The 21350-nt window shown below is 37.1% G+C and overlaps 1 protein-coding gene across 1 annotated transcript in view; it reads right to left on the reverse strand.

The window, feature by feature from the left end:
* The window catches only part of PLXDC2 (plexin domain containing 2), a 239149-nt gene that overhangs the window by 60064 nt on the left and 157735 nt on the right, over positions 1-21350 (reverse strand). The window contains exon 5 of the mRNA XM_088524326.1: positions 1360-1482. Within this exon, the coding sequence (XP_088380452.1) occupies positions 1360-1482 (123 nt within the window). The remainder of the gene's footprint in view (positions 1-1359; positions 1483-21350) is intronic.

Consider the following 21350-nt stretch of genomic DNA (forward strand, 5'->3'; position numbering starts at 1 on the left):
CAACTTGCTCAGTTTCTTTTCATTTGGAGTAAGACAGCAAGTTCATTGTCCTAAAGCACATGGGTCCCAAACAGTATCACACCCTGTGCATGAGGAGGGTTGAAAATTCTCAAAACACTGTTCAACCCAACAGTGAAAGCAATGTGACACAGGCTGCTACACCTGATATGAGGACTGTAAGTCAGGAAAAAAAAAAAAAAAGAGAATTAACATCATCATTCCTAGAATATTGAGATTCTTTTAGTGCAGATGGCAAATCATAGGACAGAGTTTCAAATAACTGATAGGATGAAAATACTGTTTTCTTTTCCTGTTTGAATATTCTTAATGCAAGAAGCAGTGTTTTTCATGTAAATTTGGTTTATTTAACTTTGTAACAAATAAATTCTACAAATAATTACTAAATTATGATAAAGGTTATGATTAGAGGATATATTTTAATCCCCGATGCCCTGATCTGGGGAATAAATATTTCAGAATGAAGCTTCTGGATAACACATCTGTTTGGAAATGTGACTTATTTTTAGCCATATTTGTAATCTGTGCTTAAATTCAGTGTGTGCGCTATGTTCGTATGATGGACCAGGATTATCCACAAACATTTAAAATAATCACATATGTTATTATGTTACCTGCCAGGTTTTAAATTCAAAATACGTAGTCACTGCCTTTGTATTTGGTGAATAGAGGCCTGAGATAAGGCACCAGATGTCATTTAATCACATCATAGGTCAAGTTTCCAAAATGCTGATTGTAACTGATTTCATTTCATCCACACGTTTAAGACCCTTGAAATATTTTACAAAGCCTCGAGTATAACATTGCAGTTTGCCTTTTACTTTTTCAATCTTTTCTACAAGAAACTGTTGAGAACTACTGCTGTAGATGAGTATATTGGATTCCTATCCTGGAACTCAATGCACATATAGTCATTGGCATATTTCTCAACCTCATAGTTTCCCCTGCCTCTGTGTATGTTTATAATCACAATCCACAATGCTATTTTCATTTTAACTAGTAGATGGACTGCATTTCCTAAATATATATATAGAGCGAAGTAAAAGGAATATGCACTTATACAGATGACAGTTTTCCTTTTAAAAATTGATCAAGCACATTGCTAGCATTTGAATTTGTGCAACATCCAGAAGGCAACTATTCAGTTAGCAAAAGGCATTAACCTTGTTCTGAATTGTGAACCATTTATGCATGTTTAAGCCACATTCTTCATATAGCCTGTGAGTTAAATATTTTGAAATTTTGAAATATGTTCCATTTTTCCCTCAAAAATATGTATTTGGGAAAATATGAAGAGTCAAGGGACACCGACACATTAATTTATGAAGGACTACTACATACCATTATCAAAGTATCTGACTGTTGAATTTCTTGACACACTGGGGTCAAAATTTGCCATTAAGGGTGCAATATATTGTGTGGCTGTTAGCATTCGATGCACAACTTCTCCAGTATATATGAAACCTACAATAAAGAAAAAAATATTGAGACCATTTCAGTAATTTCTGAAAAGATTTAATAAAGTGGCATGTTTAATGAGGGATTGCCAGAATATTAAAGGGTCACTTGAGAGAAATTAAAATCCCCACCAATTTCACAGTGAATTAAGTGCTAAAAATTGCACACAAAATTCCATGTTGACCAGAAGAAGATCCAAGATGAACATAAAAAGTAGCAGCTCAAGAAGCTAGTTTTCACACAGGAAGAAAAACAGAGCAAAAGAAGAGAACATTTCCAGTTATGAACAAAATCCAGAAATGTGGCTCTATTGAAACAAGCCAATTACCACCAAATACCTTCCATCGTGCTTTCCATCCTTTTCTGCTATTTGCCTTTTTGTCTCATCTCTGCCACAGGTGACCTCTTTAAAAGAGAGGCTAACCATTTTTCATCTTTGCAGACACAAAGGGTAAAGGAGAGCTTCAGACAAAAGAAGGTGATAATGTTAAAAAAAAAAAAAAAAGGCAGATGAAGGATGGTGTAGGGACATATTTTTCATGCTTATAAGCCAAGGTGCAGTTGCAATGCATTCACTGCAGTGTCAGCTCTCACTTGTTTATCCTCTTCATCCCAGACTCTACAGTTCTCTTCTGATTTATACTGTGCCATGGATTTTTTCTATCAGATGAACTATAGTGGCTATACAAAGCCACTTACTCATTTGCAGTTCTTTCTTTGAAGAAGAACAGCTGTCTATGGCTCATCTATGGTGAGTAGGAGGCAGTAGAAGTGGTGACACCGTAGTGACACTACAGTTTTCTTAAAATCAAAGCAATGGTGATTTTAATGCTAGGAAATCCCTACTATTTTCACAATAAGTGGTCTACAAATGTGCTTGTATCACTTTGGCTTGCCAACTTCGCTTGTAAGGATGCAATTAATTTCTTTGGACACCCCAAACTATAGGCCTAATTTACAATTTTCCTTTCTTATATAATGAGTCTTTGCTACTTTAGCTTTTTCTTTGTTTGTCAAAGTTGACAAACTTTAAGTTGAATAGAGCTACAGCTAGATGTTGAAAATTCACATCAGCATGTCAGCTCTTAAAAGTATACCAAATGGTAGCTTATGCTGGACTGCTTCTTTCTTTCTCCTTTTTCCCCTTCTATTGATTTAAGCATTGCACCTTAAACATCCCAGTAATGAGAAGAACATTCGAGCTGGCTGGAAATTTCCTAACTTAAAAAATTGTTTTTGGAAAATGCTGTTTCACAGAAACTCCATTCTTTACCGGCAAGCTGGCAGTCTCCACTGCAATTTCAACAGGATTTATGCTGGTTTGTGCCTTTTCTTCTACTTCTTCAGTTATAGTGACAATCTTTTTTCCTCCCCAGGCCCATTTACTGTCAAGTTCAGTAGATTCTTTCTTCTTACATTTAGCATCATTGGACTACAACACAAGATGAAGGAGTGTATAAATCTATCCCTAAAACAGGATATTCCTTCTCTTGTGAAAATCTGGAAGTACAGAGAACTACACTCAAGATAGAAATATCTATTTCTAGCCAACTGCAGTTAACATGCTATTCAAAAACTGTTAGTGTGCAACACCACTTTATTAACGGCCTTACCTCCATTTTTACCACTGGGAAATGATAGAGACTTGTTAAATGACTTGTTTAAAATGATATAGGAAACCTCTAAGAGCACAGAACAATCAAGTGAGGGTTCTGGAGAGCTTTAGGCATCCTTCTATTCCTGTCCTCTCCTGAAATAAGTATTTCTAAATACTTACCTACTGTGTTTACTAAACTAGGCTTAGATTTCATACCATGCTATACAGAAGAAAAAGACTGCTGTTTGGAAACACTGTCGTGTATGGCTGCTAGCAATTATGATGAAGTACTATGAAGTCTATTCAAGTGAATACAGTAGGAGACCTAAGAAAAGAAAGCCAGGATTGGATAAAATACAGTAAAATTTGCAGTTTTTTGAGTTAACATGAAAATACCAATTTTCTCTTTTGCTAATTGATAGGAAGAGAGAAAGATAGGTTAAAAGAAAATCTGCCCTTGCATTTTTACAACTCATTTATAAATCTGAATTTTTGGAATATACAATTGCAGCTGTAATTTTACTCTATCACTCATCATTTTGGGAAAGCGAACAGTTCTGCCAAAGCATAGTCCCTGAAATGCATTTTAATTATTTCCTATTTATTTCTGTCTGCTTTTAAAATGTCACTGCCTTGAGAAGTATTCTCTGATGCTTATTTAGACATTCTATATACTTATCCCACTTTCATTTGTGCTGCTTATGACCTCTAGGGTCATGTGCAGATGAATTTCCACATATTTTTAGTAGATCTATAACCTTGTAACTATTCCTTAGAAACATTCAGGAGACAATATATGCAAAACCTTTGAAGCCATATTCATGTATTACATTACCTTTAATACTTCTGTGCTTATTCATCCTTGGCACAATGCTCCTGTTTTTACATATACTCTCCCTTTCATTCTTTCATCCCATTTACAGTATAAAAGTCCCCATTATAACCAATACTAAGGCAGATAAAATAGGAAAGGAAGGGACTTGATTGTGTTGGAACACATGACTAAATAAATCAGACCAGGTAATTAGTAACCACAGAGCATTGCATCGCCGGATGCAGCTTTACTTTAGACAAAAATGGAAAGCAGGAGGTGGATGATAGCTGGAAAGCAGGCAGTCCTTGCATGGAGATTGTTCTAATGAGAACTCTAGTCATGCTTCAGAACAACTTGGAAAGAAACACAAAGTCATTTCAAATCATCCCAGAGATTCAAAGGCTGAAGCTACTGTTCAGCCTGAACATTTTATCATTGCCAGTACAACTTAAAGAAAGCAGGAAATGTAAAATTAACTTACTCCTGAATGGACTTCTGCAGAAAATTGGCTTATAGTATCTGTGACCTGATTTTCTGACAGTGGTAAATGCTCATGGTTGATTCATTTAGTCAATGAAGAATTTTTCAGACCTGCAATTTCCTGAACCACTTAATCTTTCCTTTGTGGGAGGAGCTGGTAGAGCTCTTTTCCAAGACTCTCCAGGAGTACTATGCCTAGAAGCACAATCTGCTTCTAAACATTGGAAAGGAAGCAAATAGGAAATATAACTAAAACTAAGGAAGGACTCATATATAAGCCATTTGTATATCAAGAAGGTATATTCCAATGAAGACATAAGCAAATGCAGACTCACACAAACATTAAGAGGGAAAACTATGTACAGCATTCCTTAAATACAAAAGTATATTTCCAGTCGATGAAGGACACTGCCGTGATTTAAAAATACATTTTGTCCCTGAATATTTCTACTCCAAAATATGCTCTTTACATACGGCATTTTAATACATTCAGCAGTAAACTTTCCTGGTTAAGTAGACTTCATTGGGAAACTTCCAAGGTCAAAATGTAATACAAGGTTCTAAAAGAGCACAGCTCTTCAGACATTGGCTTTTGGGTTGGTAGACTCATTTCCAAAATTTTCTTTACACGTGGAGACAGTAAAATTGACCAGTGCTGTCTTCCATGGGATATATTAGGCTGTCATTTCGATGTCTTCAAGAGAAAAACACTGGGCACACATCACTTGATCTGGGAGCAAAACTGATTAAGGCAGCAGTCTTGAAGATGACAACAATTCTACTTATTGTTTTTGTGTGTGTGTGTGTGTGCGTGAGTGCTGCCATGTGTGTGCGTGTTTACTGCTTGTAGTGTGCACAAAAATCAGAAAGCTTTCCGGCAATGTTTGCTGAGTGAGGAATATCACGGGTTCAAACCAACACAGACAAGGGGGCTGTACTGCTGCCACGAAGATGGGATGCACTGGTCACAGAAAAGTGAAACATCTATATTGATAGCTAAACTCAAGCCTGTCCAATTGCTCTTGTCTTCAGTTTTATGTGTACTTTAGCATCCAGCTGAATTAGAACAAAAACCACTTTAGGAAGCAATTTCCTATCTGTTCTTAAAACATGTCTAAAATAGTCTGTTATATATTAAAAGCAGTCACATACTAACTACAGAACATAAACAAATTGTACTTCTGTGTCTTGTGAGGGGTAGATTCCATAGTGAAAACGCATCAGTATCTCTTGAAAGCTGTTACGATAGTATAATCTTTACCTAATATTTTTGCAACGATTACATTGTTTATTTGAATGACTGACATGTATCATTTTATACCATATAAGATACATATTTCAGTTATAGACATGAATATCAGTTTTGTAATTCCAAAGGCCCCGTGTATCTTTGGGCTAGTTAACTGTTCCTCTCCTATACCAGCTACCACATCTGAAGCACGTCAGGAAGACTGCAGTGAAAGTTCTTTTTACCATAGCAAGTGCTCTGCCACCCATTCTGCAAAAGTCTGTCCATGTCAATTTACAGGCAAGACAGATGATGTGTATTTTTCTTGAGGGGTAGGTTAAGCCCAGATCAGAGAAGTGAGAAGATGACAATAGGGAACAGAAGATCAAGAGAAAAATGTATGTAGCTTTAGATGGAGCAAAGAACAAATTCATTTTTCCTTTCTGGAAACAAAACAAAACCTTAAACTATCTCATAAAAATATTACAAATACAAAGAAATGAGAGTTTTGCAATGCTCAAGAAGAAAATGCTCATTTTCTAATCAGACAGCTAGCGCTAAGTAAAACCATATGTTAAAAGCCTTAGTGAAACAAAGGGCTGCGGTTACTTAGCTGGAAAAGAAACTGTCTGCCAGCAGTGGCTGCACAATGAAAAGCTTTGCATGAGAGAGGCTGTCACTGAGCTAAAGCAGAGCTGCCATTTGAGGGAACAGTTCAGTGTGGGTTTATTGGGCTGCCCTTGCAGCATATAAACTAGAAGGGAAATAGCAGAGGAGCTTCTGAAAAAAAAAAAAAAAAAAAAAAAAAGAACCAGAGTCCAGTGGTTTCCTAAGATAGTATGCTTCAGTCCAGATTGCCTAAGGGAAAATCTTGATTTTAGTTTGTATATACAGAAAAGCAAAATGTCTTGTGGAATTCTTTATTTCATTTCTCCCTGTTAGTTTTCTTATTTAAACTAGGTAAGATTACACAACTTCTACCAATCATTTTCCTCCAAATCTTTTCTTGTTTAATTAAGACAGAAAACTATAAAGAAGCTTCCTGATTCTCTGGGCAATTTTGCTTTGGTCTCAGCATAACTAAAGTCTTTTGGGGTAATGCAGAGTATCCCATGTGTGGGAATATCCCATGTGACCATGAAGTTGCCTCCTGGGTAGAACAGCTTCTATTGGAACATTGCTATCTCAGACCCTGAATATTGTCCAGTTTTGATGGAGGTCAGAGTTAGCCCAAGTGCTGTACTGTGTAGACTAATAATCTGCTACAATTTTCACAATTGTACTCCCCAACCTAATAATTAAATATTGTTGGGAACCTGGATATATTATCTGTGTGATCTGAGGATCAGGTCTACCAATAGAACTGAAGAGGATTAGATCTACCAATAGCTCTGAAGAGATCTATCAGATCTCCATTCCCCATCAGCAATGGAAGAGACACTAGAGATAAGAACTATAGGAAACTTATAGAAGTCTGTTAAAAAAATAATTCTGCTATGGAGTCAAGGCTGTGTTCTGTGCCTGGTTTCCTGTGAAGAAGAGTTAAACATCACTGACCACGGCAAAGAAAAGCTGCTCACAACTTAAAGGAGAAGGAAGAAAATGAGATCAACGTAAGAAGCAGAATGGGCGCATTATTCCAGAAGATACACATTTGTGTTTTCCAAGTGTCAAAGAAGCCCACATTATTCTACCACTGAAAAATGCCACCTTGCAAGCAATTTGTTTTCCTGCATTGATATTCTCCTTTTAAAAGATTTTCGTTATACTAAAAATTAAGCATAACATAAATAACATATAAATTAGCTATGGGAAAAATTAATACCTAGTAAATCCTTATAAGATCCTTTGATTCATTTAGCCATTCAAAAGCTACTTTCAAACTCTTGCAGCACACAGAATAAATAATTTGCAAAGATGATGACTCTGTTCAAAGAGAACAAAACATGCCTTGTGCCACATGTAAATGAGATTTATAGAAACCAGATTTCTCCTATGAAAGATTCTTCCATACATTCCATACCTGTTTCATCCAGGATGCTTCCATCTTCCTATGTATCTCTTTATTTTCCTTATTTATAATAGTTCCGAGTGACAGGAAAAGATTCAGCCCTTTTGTTGAAACTACTCTTCCCTGAACTACTTCTAGGGTGATAAAACATTACTAGTTCAGATACACCTTTTCTTTAGGTTAGCAGCTATTTATTTGGAGTGTCAGTGTACAAACATTCTTTTGGAACAGTTATTACTTTGGTTTAATTCCATTCTTCTATATAATTTATCTCAGTGCAATCACAACAAACAACATGGAAAGAACAACCAGCCCGTGTCCATAAATAATAAAAGGGTATTTGACCTATATCAACCAATAAAACTCTCTCAATTTACCCTTCTGTAAAGATGCCCCATCTTTTCTTGCATATCAAAGTATATTTTCAAAATATATTTCATGCATTTATGACACTTTCTCACTTGGGAAAGGGCAGAGCTGCAAGTTTGCTGCTTGGTTGAAAACCCAGTACGACAATCTTTCTGTATTTAGTTTAATTAGAGCTGCTGAAAACAACTTCAAAATTATTACACACATTTTCAGGATGTTTTTTGTTCTCCATCTGTCTCTTTTTACTGTATCACTTCTTTTACTCTTACCTTTGTTTCTTACACAGCAGTAACAGTAAAAATTCATGAATCTATTCTGGTTGCTTCAAAAGGACTCATAAAATGCGTTTATATTTGATGGAAAAATTGCAAGATATGGCAAGGAGATTAAAAAAAATATCAGGAATCGTTTTTGTTTTACTTATTTGATGAAGTTGACAAATACTGTGTGACTATTTAAGACACCTCCAAATTCTATACTGCTTATTTTTCAACTATGCTAAAATATGTTTTCTCTTTGCTATCCCTAATATTTCTCAACTCGTCATTTCATGATGAAGCAGATTCAAGAGAATCTTACAATAATAAGGTGGCAAAATATCCTGAAAGGCTGAATCCTAGAAACACATAATGTCATTTACATTCACACCCCAACCCACTTGATCACCTTAATACTGCTTTGATACTTCATTGTAGTAAAATAAGAAATGCCATTTATCCCAAATGACTAATTTATTGTTATGTCTGTGGAAGAATGCTATTATCACTGTAATTGTACGAAGATTATGGTGTAATTAAACAAAAGGATAACAGCAACTCCAGATCCCCAGGACAGCCCTTGAAAGTTAAACACCTTAATGAGCTTACAAGATCAGTGTAAGAATGAACCAGTTGCTTATGCTTTTTTATACTTATTTGCAGCCTTCTGACAAAAATGAATTAGAGACAGATTATATGTACTTTTTTGGCTTTGCTTTTCCTTGACTAGTCAACCAACCTGTTCCTTCTTTCAACCTAGAAAATGGGATATCTGAAAGGTAAATCCCATAAAGCACAAAAATAACCCTGCTTCTTAACTGCGTAACCTTACATAGATTTCCCGAATGTCCGAGTGCATGAAAGAAAAAAGAGAAAAATTATCCAGATTTCGCATGCCTTTGCATATACTTCTGTGCTATCTCATTTAACTGTTTAAAGGCAATGTTTGTTTCTTGACATTATTTTCCCTGCACTTTTGTTAATATTGAAAATATTACCTGGAAAAATTGCGAATGGTTAATGTACAACATTAAGTAAATGCCAGTCAGTTTCCCAGTTTGCTGTAACACTTGCTGCTGTTGCAAAAATGGCATGATCTGAATGTGGTGGAATGCAACCCATTCTGATGAATACCCCCTTTAAATTAACAATGGGATTATATATTCTGAAACTTTTCCAGGGGTGGTTTTTCTTGGGACATACAAGATGACCCTTGTCAGGAGGCTGGTAGTTGCCACTGGGAATGAATATAGGAGGAAGAGGAGTATTTTTAACTGAGGACACTGTGAAGGACAGCAACCAACCTTGGGATTTAATTGCAACTAATGTATTTGTTCACATACTTTCAATGCCTCTGAATTGTGAATGCTTTCAAGTTCAAGAAAAACAAAACCAAACGTTGTTTAGAGTCTAATAATTTGTATCAGTTTCTGTCCAGTCAGTCCCTTACATCCTCAGAGAAAATTCTTGGACAGAGCCATAGAGACCCACATGCAATGCAGTATCTACTCGGCGAGATACTGCTATGTGATAGTGCCCAAGGGGCTCTCACCTCCAGCCAAACAAAGACCAGCCTGGTTCCTAGACAGGCTGGAACCAGAGAAAAGTCTTTGGTGGGAGGATTATCTTGCTTAGGCTGAATATCTTAGCAGCTGTGTCATTGCAATAACCTTGAAGCTGCTAAATGCGAGAGAGAGGTTCGGACAGAACTGGTGTGGGGAGAGGTAATTGCACTCGCTTTCTTATGAAAGTGTCTGTTCCATAGTTTGGGTAAAATATTTTTGTGCCTGCACACATACTGTCATTAATAAAACAGTTTGGGAGGAACTGGAGAAAGTAGCATTTAATATTTTAAAACATTAAAGGAAAAAGGACTTGTCTTTGAATCACACTGCTATAATATCATGCTGCTTACACATGCTGCATACACATTTTTTTTTCTTTTGCTGCTGTCTGCCTGTCTTCTTATATTGCCACAGTGTCTAATAAAATTCAGATTAATTATACTATGGCTTTTCTGCTTGCCCTATTTATTATCCTCCTCCTCCTCATTGCCATAAAAAGGGAGAAAAAGTCTTCTTAAAAGGTTTCTTAGGTTGTCTGTTATAAACAAAAACCCACCTTGGCTGGGCCTGTGGTGGGGTTATGCACACAGATGCTCAGAAGCCCAAGGGAATCAATCCTTCCCTCTATAGACCTCAGCTCTGGAGCAGCCCATCTGCACCATAATATCAGAAGGTAAAAGCAGACTGTGCTTGGGCTGCTCTTAGTGTATAGCTCCCTGTGTTGTTCTTCATTCACTTGCAATAGGCACAGAGAGGCAACAGCAGGAAGCTAATTTGTCCATAATCACTGTGAACTTCTTACTAAAATACAATTTTGCCAAATCTCATGGCTCTATTTGTTAATATATTTTAAACCAAGCATAAAGTCACCATTGGGATGCACATGCTGGGGTGGGCAGCTTGACTGTGGATCTCTGGATGTTTTAAAAATTAGCCCCATTAGACAAATGCCTTTGATGAATAAATTTTATCCCAATGCCTGTCAGCACAAGGGAATCCGTGCTGAAGAAAGCATGAAACTTGATTTATTTCTCTATGCTGAAGTACCCCAAGAATAGGTGAAAACACATGCTTAAAGACATGGGTCGCCTTTCACACATGCTGTATGCCATGCTACATGATCTGAAAGAAACTCCAGATGAAGGACTCTGATTGCAAATGTTTTATGCAAGCCTTCCAACCATCACCTGATAGGCTTAAATATTTCAGGAAACGTTAGAGGAAGTAAACAGAAAATGCCTGTAGAGTGAACTAAACCAACAGTTAATTTAGGAAGGGTTGAGAAATGATACCACAATATTGTTCTGATCATGGAAGACACATATCATGCAACACACACTTTGGTCTGATGATAAATGTTGGTCTCTCTTAATTATATGGTAAATTACAAGGAGCAGTAGATATCTGTGGTAAATGCCATGTAATTATAGGGTACATAAACATTAATTCCTGCCTCCTAAACCAAAGTGCAGCTTACAACACAATTATGTTTAGACTTACTAAAAGTAATCATCACATGTGGTTAGATGGTATTCACCAAGGAAAGCAATTTAGGTTCTGTCCAAAGAAAACATTAATTCCTTTCAACTCGAGGAGCTAGTGAAGCATAACTGTATCCCCATGACTCACCAAAAGATAAAAAAGTCATGGCAAGGCATCTAGAAGACTACTCTTAATGCACAAAGCCTTAGATGGATATTAGATGTTATGAGGAAAAGGACATTTTATCATGCTGTGGTGGAAAATACGTGTGTGCCACAGAGGACACAACAGCTGGCTTTTCCCATTGGATTATAGCTATAGGAAAGCAGTGACAATTTTTTCCATATGCAATTCACCGACTTCCTTCTCAATGAATGACAATGTAAACAATAATGGATTAAACCACCAAGACACGAGAAAAAAAACTATTCACCCATGAAATTTAATCAGGCAAAATATGGTCTTGTTCATGTTTTGCTGTTTTTTGAGAAATGAAGTTCCCTAAAGATTAAATTCATGAAGCACACTGAAGCAGATGCAGGAACAAAGCTATGTTCAGTTACCACCTGTACCCACAGTTGTTCTCGTTGTCTGAGGTCATGAATCACTGCAGAGGAAAGATGGAGTACCTATCAAATGTTTCATTTCACTCAGCTTGTGCAACAAATTGCAAACCTATTTATTTCCCCTGAAAGTTTATTTGCATATGTTCAGCATCCTTCTGGCTGCTGCCACTACTGCCATTGTGGCATTAGGGAACCCATTAACACCTTTACCCTTGTCCAAGCTTTACACTCCCAAATCTCCTACTTTCTAGAGCAGTCATCAATACAGCAACTTATTTGTGTCCATTGTGAAATAAACTGTTGCTCCCACGTGTCACACCAAGTCAACAGGGAACAGATTTGAAAAGCCAGTGTTTCTATCAGTTGGGGATTAACCAAGAGGACTGTGGAATTAGCTTGAAAACTGTAGACCTTCAAATATGAACCCCAAATTCAAAATGTGAATCCCACCTAGTGCCTCAGAACAACAGGAGGGAGCTGCATGCATTGAAACATGCAAAGCAATGACAGATGGAAAAAAAAGGCAGTTAGAGGTGCATTTCTGTAGAACATATTCTCTTTCACATTGGTATCAGAAAAGCTTAAGAAAGTCAACAAATAAAAAAATAGAATAAAAAAAAGCATTAATCACTTTCAGAGCATGCATCCTTCAAGGCAGTTTATAAGTCTTTTTGTCTTTTATGTGGTTGATGATAAACAACACGTGCTCTGGAGACAGTAACAACACAAGAGAAAAGTAGATAAAGCTGCAGGGGACGGCAGGGCTCTCTACAGACACAAGAGAGCTGGGGAGAGCACTGAAGCCAGGAGGAGCTGGATCAAACAACCTCAAGGACACAGGCACAAGAGTTTCTTGTTTTGTGACAGAAGAGGCACAGTCATGAGAATGGTGAAAGGTCTTGGAAAAAACAATGGAAGAAGCTCTTGTATATCATGAAAAACTATGGACAGAAGGCTTGAGAACAGGTTAAAGAGGACTCAGAAAATGATGGTGGTCCAAATATGGTAGAGGAGCCACTAGGGAGAAAAGCAGGGGGGAACGGGTACTAAGCACCGAGGACCAGTTCCATGCACAGTTATTTTGAAAGAATACCAAAGATCAGCAGGTAACCACTGGACCAGTAGATTTTCTACTTTGATGCCAGTCACACTGATCCCTGGCACCACTCAGCTCCCTCACACCACGGAGGGACCATGGAGTTTGTGCATCTGAATTTATCTTGACAGAAGAGTTTTATCAGAATTACAGTGCATACCATGAATCAACTCCCCAGATGTGCTCCCAACCTGGGATTCATTTTTATAACAACAGTATTTCATATTTTACCCAATCCTCTCTGGATTATCATGCCAACACTATGTGGTCATAATCTTTTAAAATTGCGGTCATTCCGATACAATCAGAAATACACGTGCTAAAGTGAAGTTAGGAGGAACCAACTGTTACTACTTGTAACATATGTGTATGTAGTGCAATTCACAGCTGCAATACCAAGACTTTCTGACAGAGTCCTGTATAAAGGTATGCCAGTTACTTGGTTGCTGTGGAAATATGAAAAAGTGGCAGTTGGTGCGAAGGGTAGTACATAGTCTTCTGTTTGGATGTTGTATTCTCACTGTGGTACTATTTGTTCTCTTTTAAGCTTGCAAATATTATGTAAGATGCCTTAGATAAAATAGGATCCTGATAAACTACATTTGTACTCCACTGCCTTGGGTCAGTTGTTAGAGCAGCAAGTCAAGACATTCCACTGATTCATGACGTTGCCACAGAAGAGCTTTCTGGGACAGCTGGCTGCGGATGGGAGAAACAGCATCATAAATAATTAAGAGCTGCACAGTGTCTCTATTGATCGCTCTGAAGATTTTCAAGAACACTTCTATTTCTCTCCCTAAATTTTCCCTTTCCTATTCATCTTCCTTTATTTGCAGATGATCTCCCACCACAACTTGTTACTCTTCACAGAAACTCTGGGACTGTGTGGAATGGTCAACAGCCCCCAAAAATCCACTACTCTGGATTTCTGTATGATCATTACAGCTTAAATTGCTTGTTTCTGTATGTTCAAACCAACAATGTAAACTGTCAGGTAGGAACAGGAGAGTTCCAAGTACAGGGATGCTTGATACAAGTCTACCATGCAATTGTGCACATATCCATGTTGTTGCTGCTCCTTTTACATCTGCAGTTGCCCTAGAGAAAGGCTAAGAAAGGCTTGTCCTGGATGTACCCAAATTCAAAAGGTTGGCAGGCAGAAGACCAACCCGTCCAATCGCCTTTTACGAAACTGTTCCCTGAAGTAATTGTTCATATCAGAAATGGAAAACTTTCTCTTGCAATTCTCTGAGGGAAAGGCCTCAAAATCACCATAAACTGAAGAGGATGGACCTCCCTTTCTGCTCAGAGCAGAGCAGGAGTCAAGATACGTGCGAGGCAGTCTGGGGGTACCTGAAAGCATTGGTTCACACAAGAATAAATTTCCCCTATTTGTCTATAACCTTAACAGAGCTGGTCACAGGCATGAGGTGCCTATCCTCATGCCATTGCCTCTTTGCCTCCACAACTAAACTCATGCTCTCCTGCCATGTCAACGTCAGCATGCAAAGTACTGCCCCCTCCACCTTCCAATTGCTTTCCCCACCTCTGCATCCCTCTGACAACTAAGCCAGCAAAATACCAAAAGAAATTCTTCCTTACGCTGGCTCATTGTACTGCAGTATAAGCTCACTTTTACTGTTATTAGGCTGTGCCCTAAAGCTAGTAAGCTAGCAAGGCCAGTGGTGAGCGAAACTGTTTCTTTTGTTAGCAGCATAGACTTACCAATTTAAAGAGTTAATCAATTTACAGCCTTAGACAAGCTGATTAATGTTACTTTGAAAATCTCTTGGCCTTTCAACCTCCTTTTGAGGAAGTCTGGGCTAATCTACTTGATCTAAAAATTCTAAAACTTCTGGCTTAAGACGAATCTAACATAACTTTGTACTTCTGCAAATGTAAGGTTAGTTAGACTATCTTTCTTTTTGATTCTGGAATGTGGAGACAACAAACAATCTTTTCCTGAACTGAAACTGCATGCATGCAGTTCTAGGGCAGCTAAAACCCAATTTTCAACAGTGACTTGAAGATGCTTCCAACAGGAGTAGAGACATGCCTTAGAGACACTTTTTTTTTTTTTCATTTAAAAATGTAATGCATGAGGAAGCAATCACGTAGTATGAGAAGTCTGAACTTGAATGTTTAGTATTTGTCCAGCTGCACAGTAAATCATTAAGAAAATAAAAACAAATTAGGAATGTTAGGACATTGAGATACTTCAAAACAACCATCCAGAAACTAAAGAACAATAAATTTGTCTTTCAATTGACTTGTTTCGCTATAGTGGAATATACATTTGTTCTTAGAAAATTGTAATCCCATGTTTTATTTTAGTTTTTGAAAACTCACTAAATTACAGCTTGTTGAAATTAATATCTTATAAAATTGATTTAAATGAATGCCAAGACATTTACTGACAGAGCATAATGCAGCCATGCCTCTCTAATTCTAGTAACTTACATAAACTATGCAAACAGTAGAAAGATTAAGCTCCACTGAAAATGTCTATTTAAATGGACAGAATCACAAAAGAGAGAATTTCTGGATCCACTTTAAGTATCAAAACTAAATTAACTTATTTTTTTCATATACCCTTGAAAGCCCAGATTCATAAAATAAATACACATTATTTGCAGAGAAGCTTATAGGCAATCCACACATTTTATAACTAAATTTAATGCTTCAGCAATTCAGAAATGGCTGGCAACACAACCAAGTAAAATGATATGGAGATGACTATTCTACAGTGGAGATGGATATTCTATAGGTTGCAAGGATGGCTTTTCACATTTACCACATTGTAGAAGTATTTAAGGGCTTATTTGCAACAAGCATTGAAGCATCATCAATGCCTACTGAGTTCAGTCAATATTTAATGTGCATACAGTGCATTGTAGGATTAATGGATTTGATGACAAGTCTGATTTTCCTCCTAAAGCTAGGCATATGTTCTGGGAAGGTGCTCCCTCTCTTTCTTGAAGATTGAGTATGAAAAATGACTTTCTATTTTTCATTCTCCTTTCTTAGTGTTGCATATTTGCAACACTAGTCTGCACTTAGAAGTTTATATGTTCTTGATGCACATATTTCTATTAACATTGTTTTTTTTCTTTCTGCTTCTGTTTCTGCCTCGTTAACTGTTTTCAAACTTGAGTGCCTTTTGTGAAGATAAGGAAACAGAGTCAGATTCAAAGAACGGCTGAGGTTGGAAGAGAGCTTTGGAGATCACTTACTCCAACCCCGCTGCTGCAGCAAGATTGCCCAAGATTGCATTCAGATGGCAATATTTCCAGTTTCTCTAAGGAAGGAGACTCCTCAGTCTCTCTGGGCAGTCTGTTCCAGTGCTCTGTCACTCTTACAGCAAACAGAAACAAACAAACAAACATCCTCCCTAGATGCAGGACCCTTGCATTTGCCTTTGCTGAACTTCATGAGGTTCCTCTCTGCCCATCTATCCCGCCTGCCCAGGTCTCTCTGAATGGCAGCACAGCCCTCTGTATCAGCTCCTCCTCCCAGTTTTGTATCATCTGCCAACTTGTTGAGGTGCACTTTGTTCCTTCATCCAGATCACTGATGAATACACTCTCGAAACACTTACATTCATAGACCAGGATAGCTTGAGAAAATCTGCATGCTCATGTACAAAATTCTCATTCATACTAGATACATATCCACTTTTAACAAAGCTGACTGCACAGAAAGAACAGAGGTCAAAATGAGTATCTATCTGACTCAGTCCATGCAATTTTTCTGTGTGATTCTTCACTGGATCCACATCTTTTAATTTTACACATTGTCAGCCAAGCATTTGCAGAAATAGCTGCCTGAAGAGAAAGGTTCGATTTGATCTTTTGATACCTTAATACAAGGTGACAGAATTTAAGGAAGTACTTCTGCCTTTTCATCCTTTTTAAACTGATTAAGAAAAGAATTTAAGACACCAGAGTTGAAGATTTAGATCTATGCAGGGCACTACTCATTTCTCAGTTGCATGTATTGAATATTTCATCTTGACTTTTCAATGTTACTGATCTGTTTGTGTTCAGAAATAAATCTTCCCTTTACTGTCAGTTCTAAACACATCCTGAGTCACTGTCCTTTGCTTTGCCATCCTCCTTAATCTAAGCAGTCTTTCCTAAGGCACTTGTATTACCCTTTTAGACACTTAAACTCTGTAATCAAATCACCTTTTCAGTCTCAAGGCAGCATGTACTCTTCTCATAAAACAGGTTAGCTTTGATCCGCAGGTTATCCTTGCAGCCTTTTCTTGCAGTGGAATTTCTGCAAGAATTTTAATAGCCTTTTTGAACTTCAGTGCATAATATCAACTACATATTTCTAATTGATTTTTGCAAATCTACTTCTTTTGCAAAGGAAAGGATCTGTTAGGATTCTGTACCTAACAGCAACTCTTCAGAGTCTGAAATAGTTACCTGTGTTGTATAGTCCAGGCATTCAGCAAATATTTTTTTTTGTCAGTTATCATTATACACTGGGTTTCTGAATTTAAGTTACTGTATTTCTCTTCACTTCTATTTTTACTCTTGCATAAAACATATTACTCAAGGTAACCAGTAGTTAACAAGTCAACCGTGTAGGAATACTAGTTTGCATAAGCCGCTTTCAGGTGCTGTCGCAGCTACATGTCCAATTTCTGTGCAATTTCCTGTCCTGTAAGTTTCCTGCCAATGACATCTTCCATCTTATGTATTTTGACACTGCACTTCAACAAATGACCGTGCTCATTTTATTTATTGGCATATTTACTGTCTTTGCTAGCAGAGATCTGAGCACCTTACAGGACTGAGATAAATCTTTTATCTTCAGCAGGTGCAACTCACTCTTAAGCTGTTTCTCAGACTGAAGGACTGCTGATAATATATTCCTTTAGCTCATCAGGTATGACCTGCTCTTGGTTTCTCATCAGAAGTCTCCTAACGGGACTTAATTCTGGTAGTAGGAGCAGGAAATGTACTTTACTGCTACAACGCCCTGCTTTGAAGATTTACTTCAGGCAGAGACTGTGACTTCTGAAACAGCAGATAAATAGGAAGAAAAATTGCATGCTGGTAGGTAAGATATTTGTTACCAAGCTGAATAAGAAGCCCCCTGCCAGTTTATCACTTCTAGGGAAGGAAGCTGATGGAGCATTAAGAACTCTCACTCTTACGCTCAGGCACCAGCTAATGTTTACATTGCTATAAAGAGTCTCATAGAAAGCTCTCCTGGGTCTACATACTGCTTTTTGTTGTATTGAGCTTTTCTTTCACTACATGTCATTTACACTGAAATGTGGTCTCAAAAAATGTTTTTCATTGCTTGCCAAAAGTCAAAGTGAAGTAATTTAATTTGGTCCATTGTTAGTTATCTGAGCATGCCATTAAATTAACACAGTTTGGAAAACTATCATCTTAAGGTTTGATGATACTAAGGCGCATAACCCCATATAACATAAAGTACATAACCCCAGCAGTTGTGAATAACTTTCGAATAACATGAATCTTGATTGGAGATCAGACCTCTTTTTTGACGAATTATTTTTTGTTTAGAAATTACCTTCACTATGTCCATCTGAAGGCAAATCCATGACACTATTACATATATATTTTGTGACCTGTCCATTAATTTCAACCCTAATAAGAAATTCTGCCTGACAAAACCATCATTGTGTAAATGATCATTTCACGTTATCTTTGCACGCTCAGCAGTTTAATGAGATCAAGCTGATATACTAGGAAATGGAGATCAAAGCCACTGAAACCCTAGCAGACCAGCTAAACTGATCCAGAGTCTTTTGCATTTACTTAAATTTTACTTGTTGCAGAAATTAGAGTTGCAGAATAGAGCAGTCTTACAGGACAGAGTTGGAGTTATCCATGAATAAAATTAAGTGGCCGTCTGAATTACATAACTGTCTGCAGTTTGCTGATAACTATACTGCTTTCTTATGCCTTCAAACTTTACCTAGAAGTGAGACACTGTTTAGATCACACCACAACTCATTTATCGATTTTCTGCTGTGTTACCATGGAAACTTTTCCCACAAGAAAAGGGAACACCACATTACAAATTCATACATACTCTGTGCTCATTTTGTCGAGGGGTTTGGAGGAGGGGCCAACTCTAAAGGCTCCTTCATTTTAATCATTCAGTTAACTGATAACAATGTGCTGTCTCCCAGTCAGTAATTTTTCTTATGGCTGTTTACAGTTTCACAAGGTTGAGAAGGCTTCCATGGATATCAATCAGCTGCTATAATGAGATTCTTCCACTCACTGTCTCCTTAAAGTTTCTCCACTCACTCATTACACAGAGGCAATCTTTTATTTGTTTCCTTCTCAGGTTTATTACTGTGAAGCCACTCAGCTGGAACTTGCTTATAGGTGTTGTGACACAAAACGGCTTTTTAGGCCAATGCTTTCAATTCACTCATTTTCTTGCATAGGTGAATAGAAAAATGTTTTGTGTAGTGCTGCTGATTTTGCTTCTTATGAAGTCAATCAGTGAAGCAGTCATTCTTTAATTCTCTCCGTGGTAAAGACCAATCAATATATGCTCAGTATAAGTGGAAATAGTTCATCTTTTTCCTTTCTAAAACAAAACAAACCACCCTACGAATCCTATGTTATGAAAACACATTTTTAATGATAAGGCCACTTTCAGCTCTGTAATTTTATTAAGGCTTGCACAGTACCCGATTAAGTTAAAAATAGTAAATTAGGCTACTAACACAGAGATAATTTTAGCACTTAAAGAAGTGATCATAGTCTTAAAGAAATTTAGTGGAACAAACAGCAGCAAAAAAGTAATGGATCCTTGTCTCCCCTGACTGTGATCTGCCTTGCTTCATTGAGCCTACAGGGCTTTTACCTCTGAGTACAGCTGAGCCCGAAGGTCACATGAATATTTATGAAACAGGGATGCCTACAAACAAGCCACTTGTTTGCTTCTTTTGTGTTGTAAATCCATTTTCTTCTATCAGTGTACTAGTGAGCTTTAGCTAGTGAGTTTTTCCTGCTCCATGTCTTAAGTGCATTCTGCAATTGCACCTCCTTTGTATTATTGGAAATGCCTACTTAAACGTATATATATCTAATTCCAAATTTTACTATGACTTCCATATTACTTTGACTACCCACCTCTCCTTTATTTATTTATTTCTTTCAGGCAAAACTGGTTTATTAGCCTTTGAGCATAGTTAGATACAATGATGTCCAAACATCCTTTTCTACTTGAAGTATGCAATGTTTCTATGATTATTTATATGACTGACCTGTATAGATTCTGTAATCAACTAGCTCAGCTTTTTGTGAAGATCAGTATGATTCTATAAGCATGTGATAAAAAGAACTGCTCTGCCATCAACAACTCTTAATCTTTGCTAATGACAAAACACAGTAGGAGGATAAGGTTAAACATCATCACAGGCTGATCCTACTCTTTCAGAAGTCAATAAGAAATCTCCTATGGATTTTGAGGAGGTGATGTTGAGCTTTCAGCTAACCAGTTTTGTTTCAGACACTGATTAAAATCTCAAGAATGTGTTGAAATACAGTCAGAAATGGACAGTGGAATGGGAGCATTGTTGAATAAAATACACAGAAGTCAAAATAATACTGAGAAGACAATGAAGAGACTGCAGACAGAGAGTAGAGAAAAACAAGTTAAAGCTCTGACACAGTCAATATGATGAAAAGAATAGGTATAACCTGAAGTGATTAAAGTAGGATTAAGAATGCAACTTTTAAAATAGCTCCATATTTTTCTGAAATTGCAGTCTAGCATCTGCGGAAAAAAAAAAAAAGCATGACTGAAAACAAGTACAAGTATGGGATATCCATGTCATATTAAATTTAACAAAGAGAAAAACAACTTTTTGAAATTCTAGGTCAATACCCTTTGCTCCTACTATCAGATAGCAAAAAATGCTAAACTGCCAAGATCATGCAGAAGAAAGTTTCCAGGAAAAATTATCCAAGAACACAGTCAGAAGTACATCCACAACTAAAATAAAATATTATTGTTGGAAAAGGAATGAAAGGAAAATAATGTTTCAAAAGAAAACTTAGAAAAATTCATCCTAGTTCAACAGCATGCAGCGATCTCATAACGTGACACTTACTTCTGTTTAGTCACATATCAACAATTCTCAAGCTTTTAAAGATGGGTTCTTACAGTTGTCTACCTTGCCCTGAAAGACCTTATAGCATTTTAAGGCAGCAGTTAATATTTTTTCATACTCTTGATGTCATACAAATAGACATATGCAGGTATACACATGATCATATTCATTTCCACACACTCTCACAAATGGCTAGATTATATGCCTTGCCCTCAGCAAGAAATTATCCTAATAAAAGAATTAATTGTGGACTCATACTGGAACCACTATTGTCACATTTCAATACA

This window comes from Tinamus guttatus, unplaced genomic scaffold (assembly GCF_059628265.1).
Source record: "Tinamus guttatus ecotype Peru unplaced genomic scaffold, ASM5962826v1 Tinamus_guttatus_pri_ptg000209l, whole genome shotgun sequence".
Classification (NCBI taxonomy): domain Eukaryota; kingdom Metazoa; phylum Chordata; class Aves; order Tinamiformes; family Tinamidae; genus Tinamus; species Tinamus guttatus.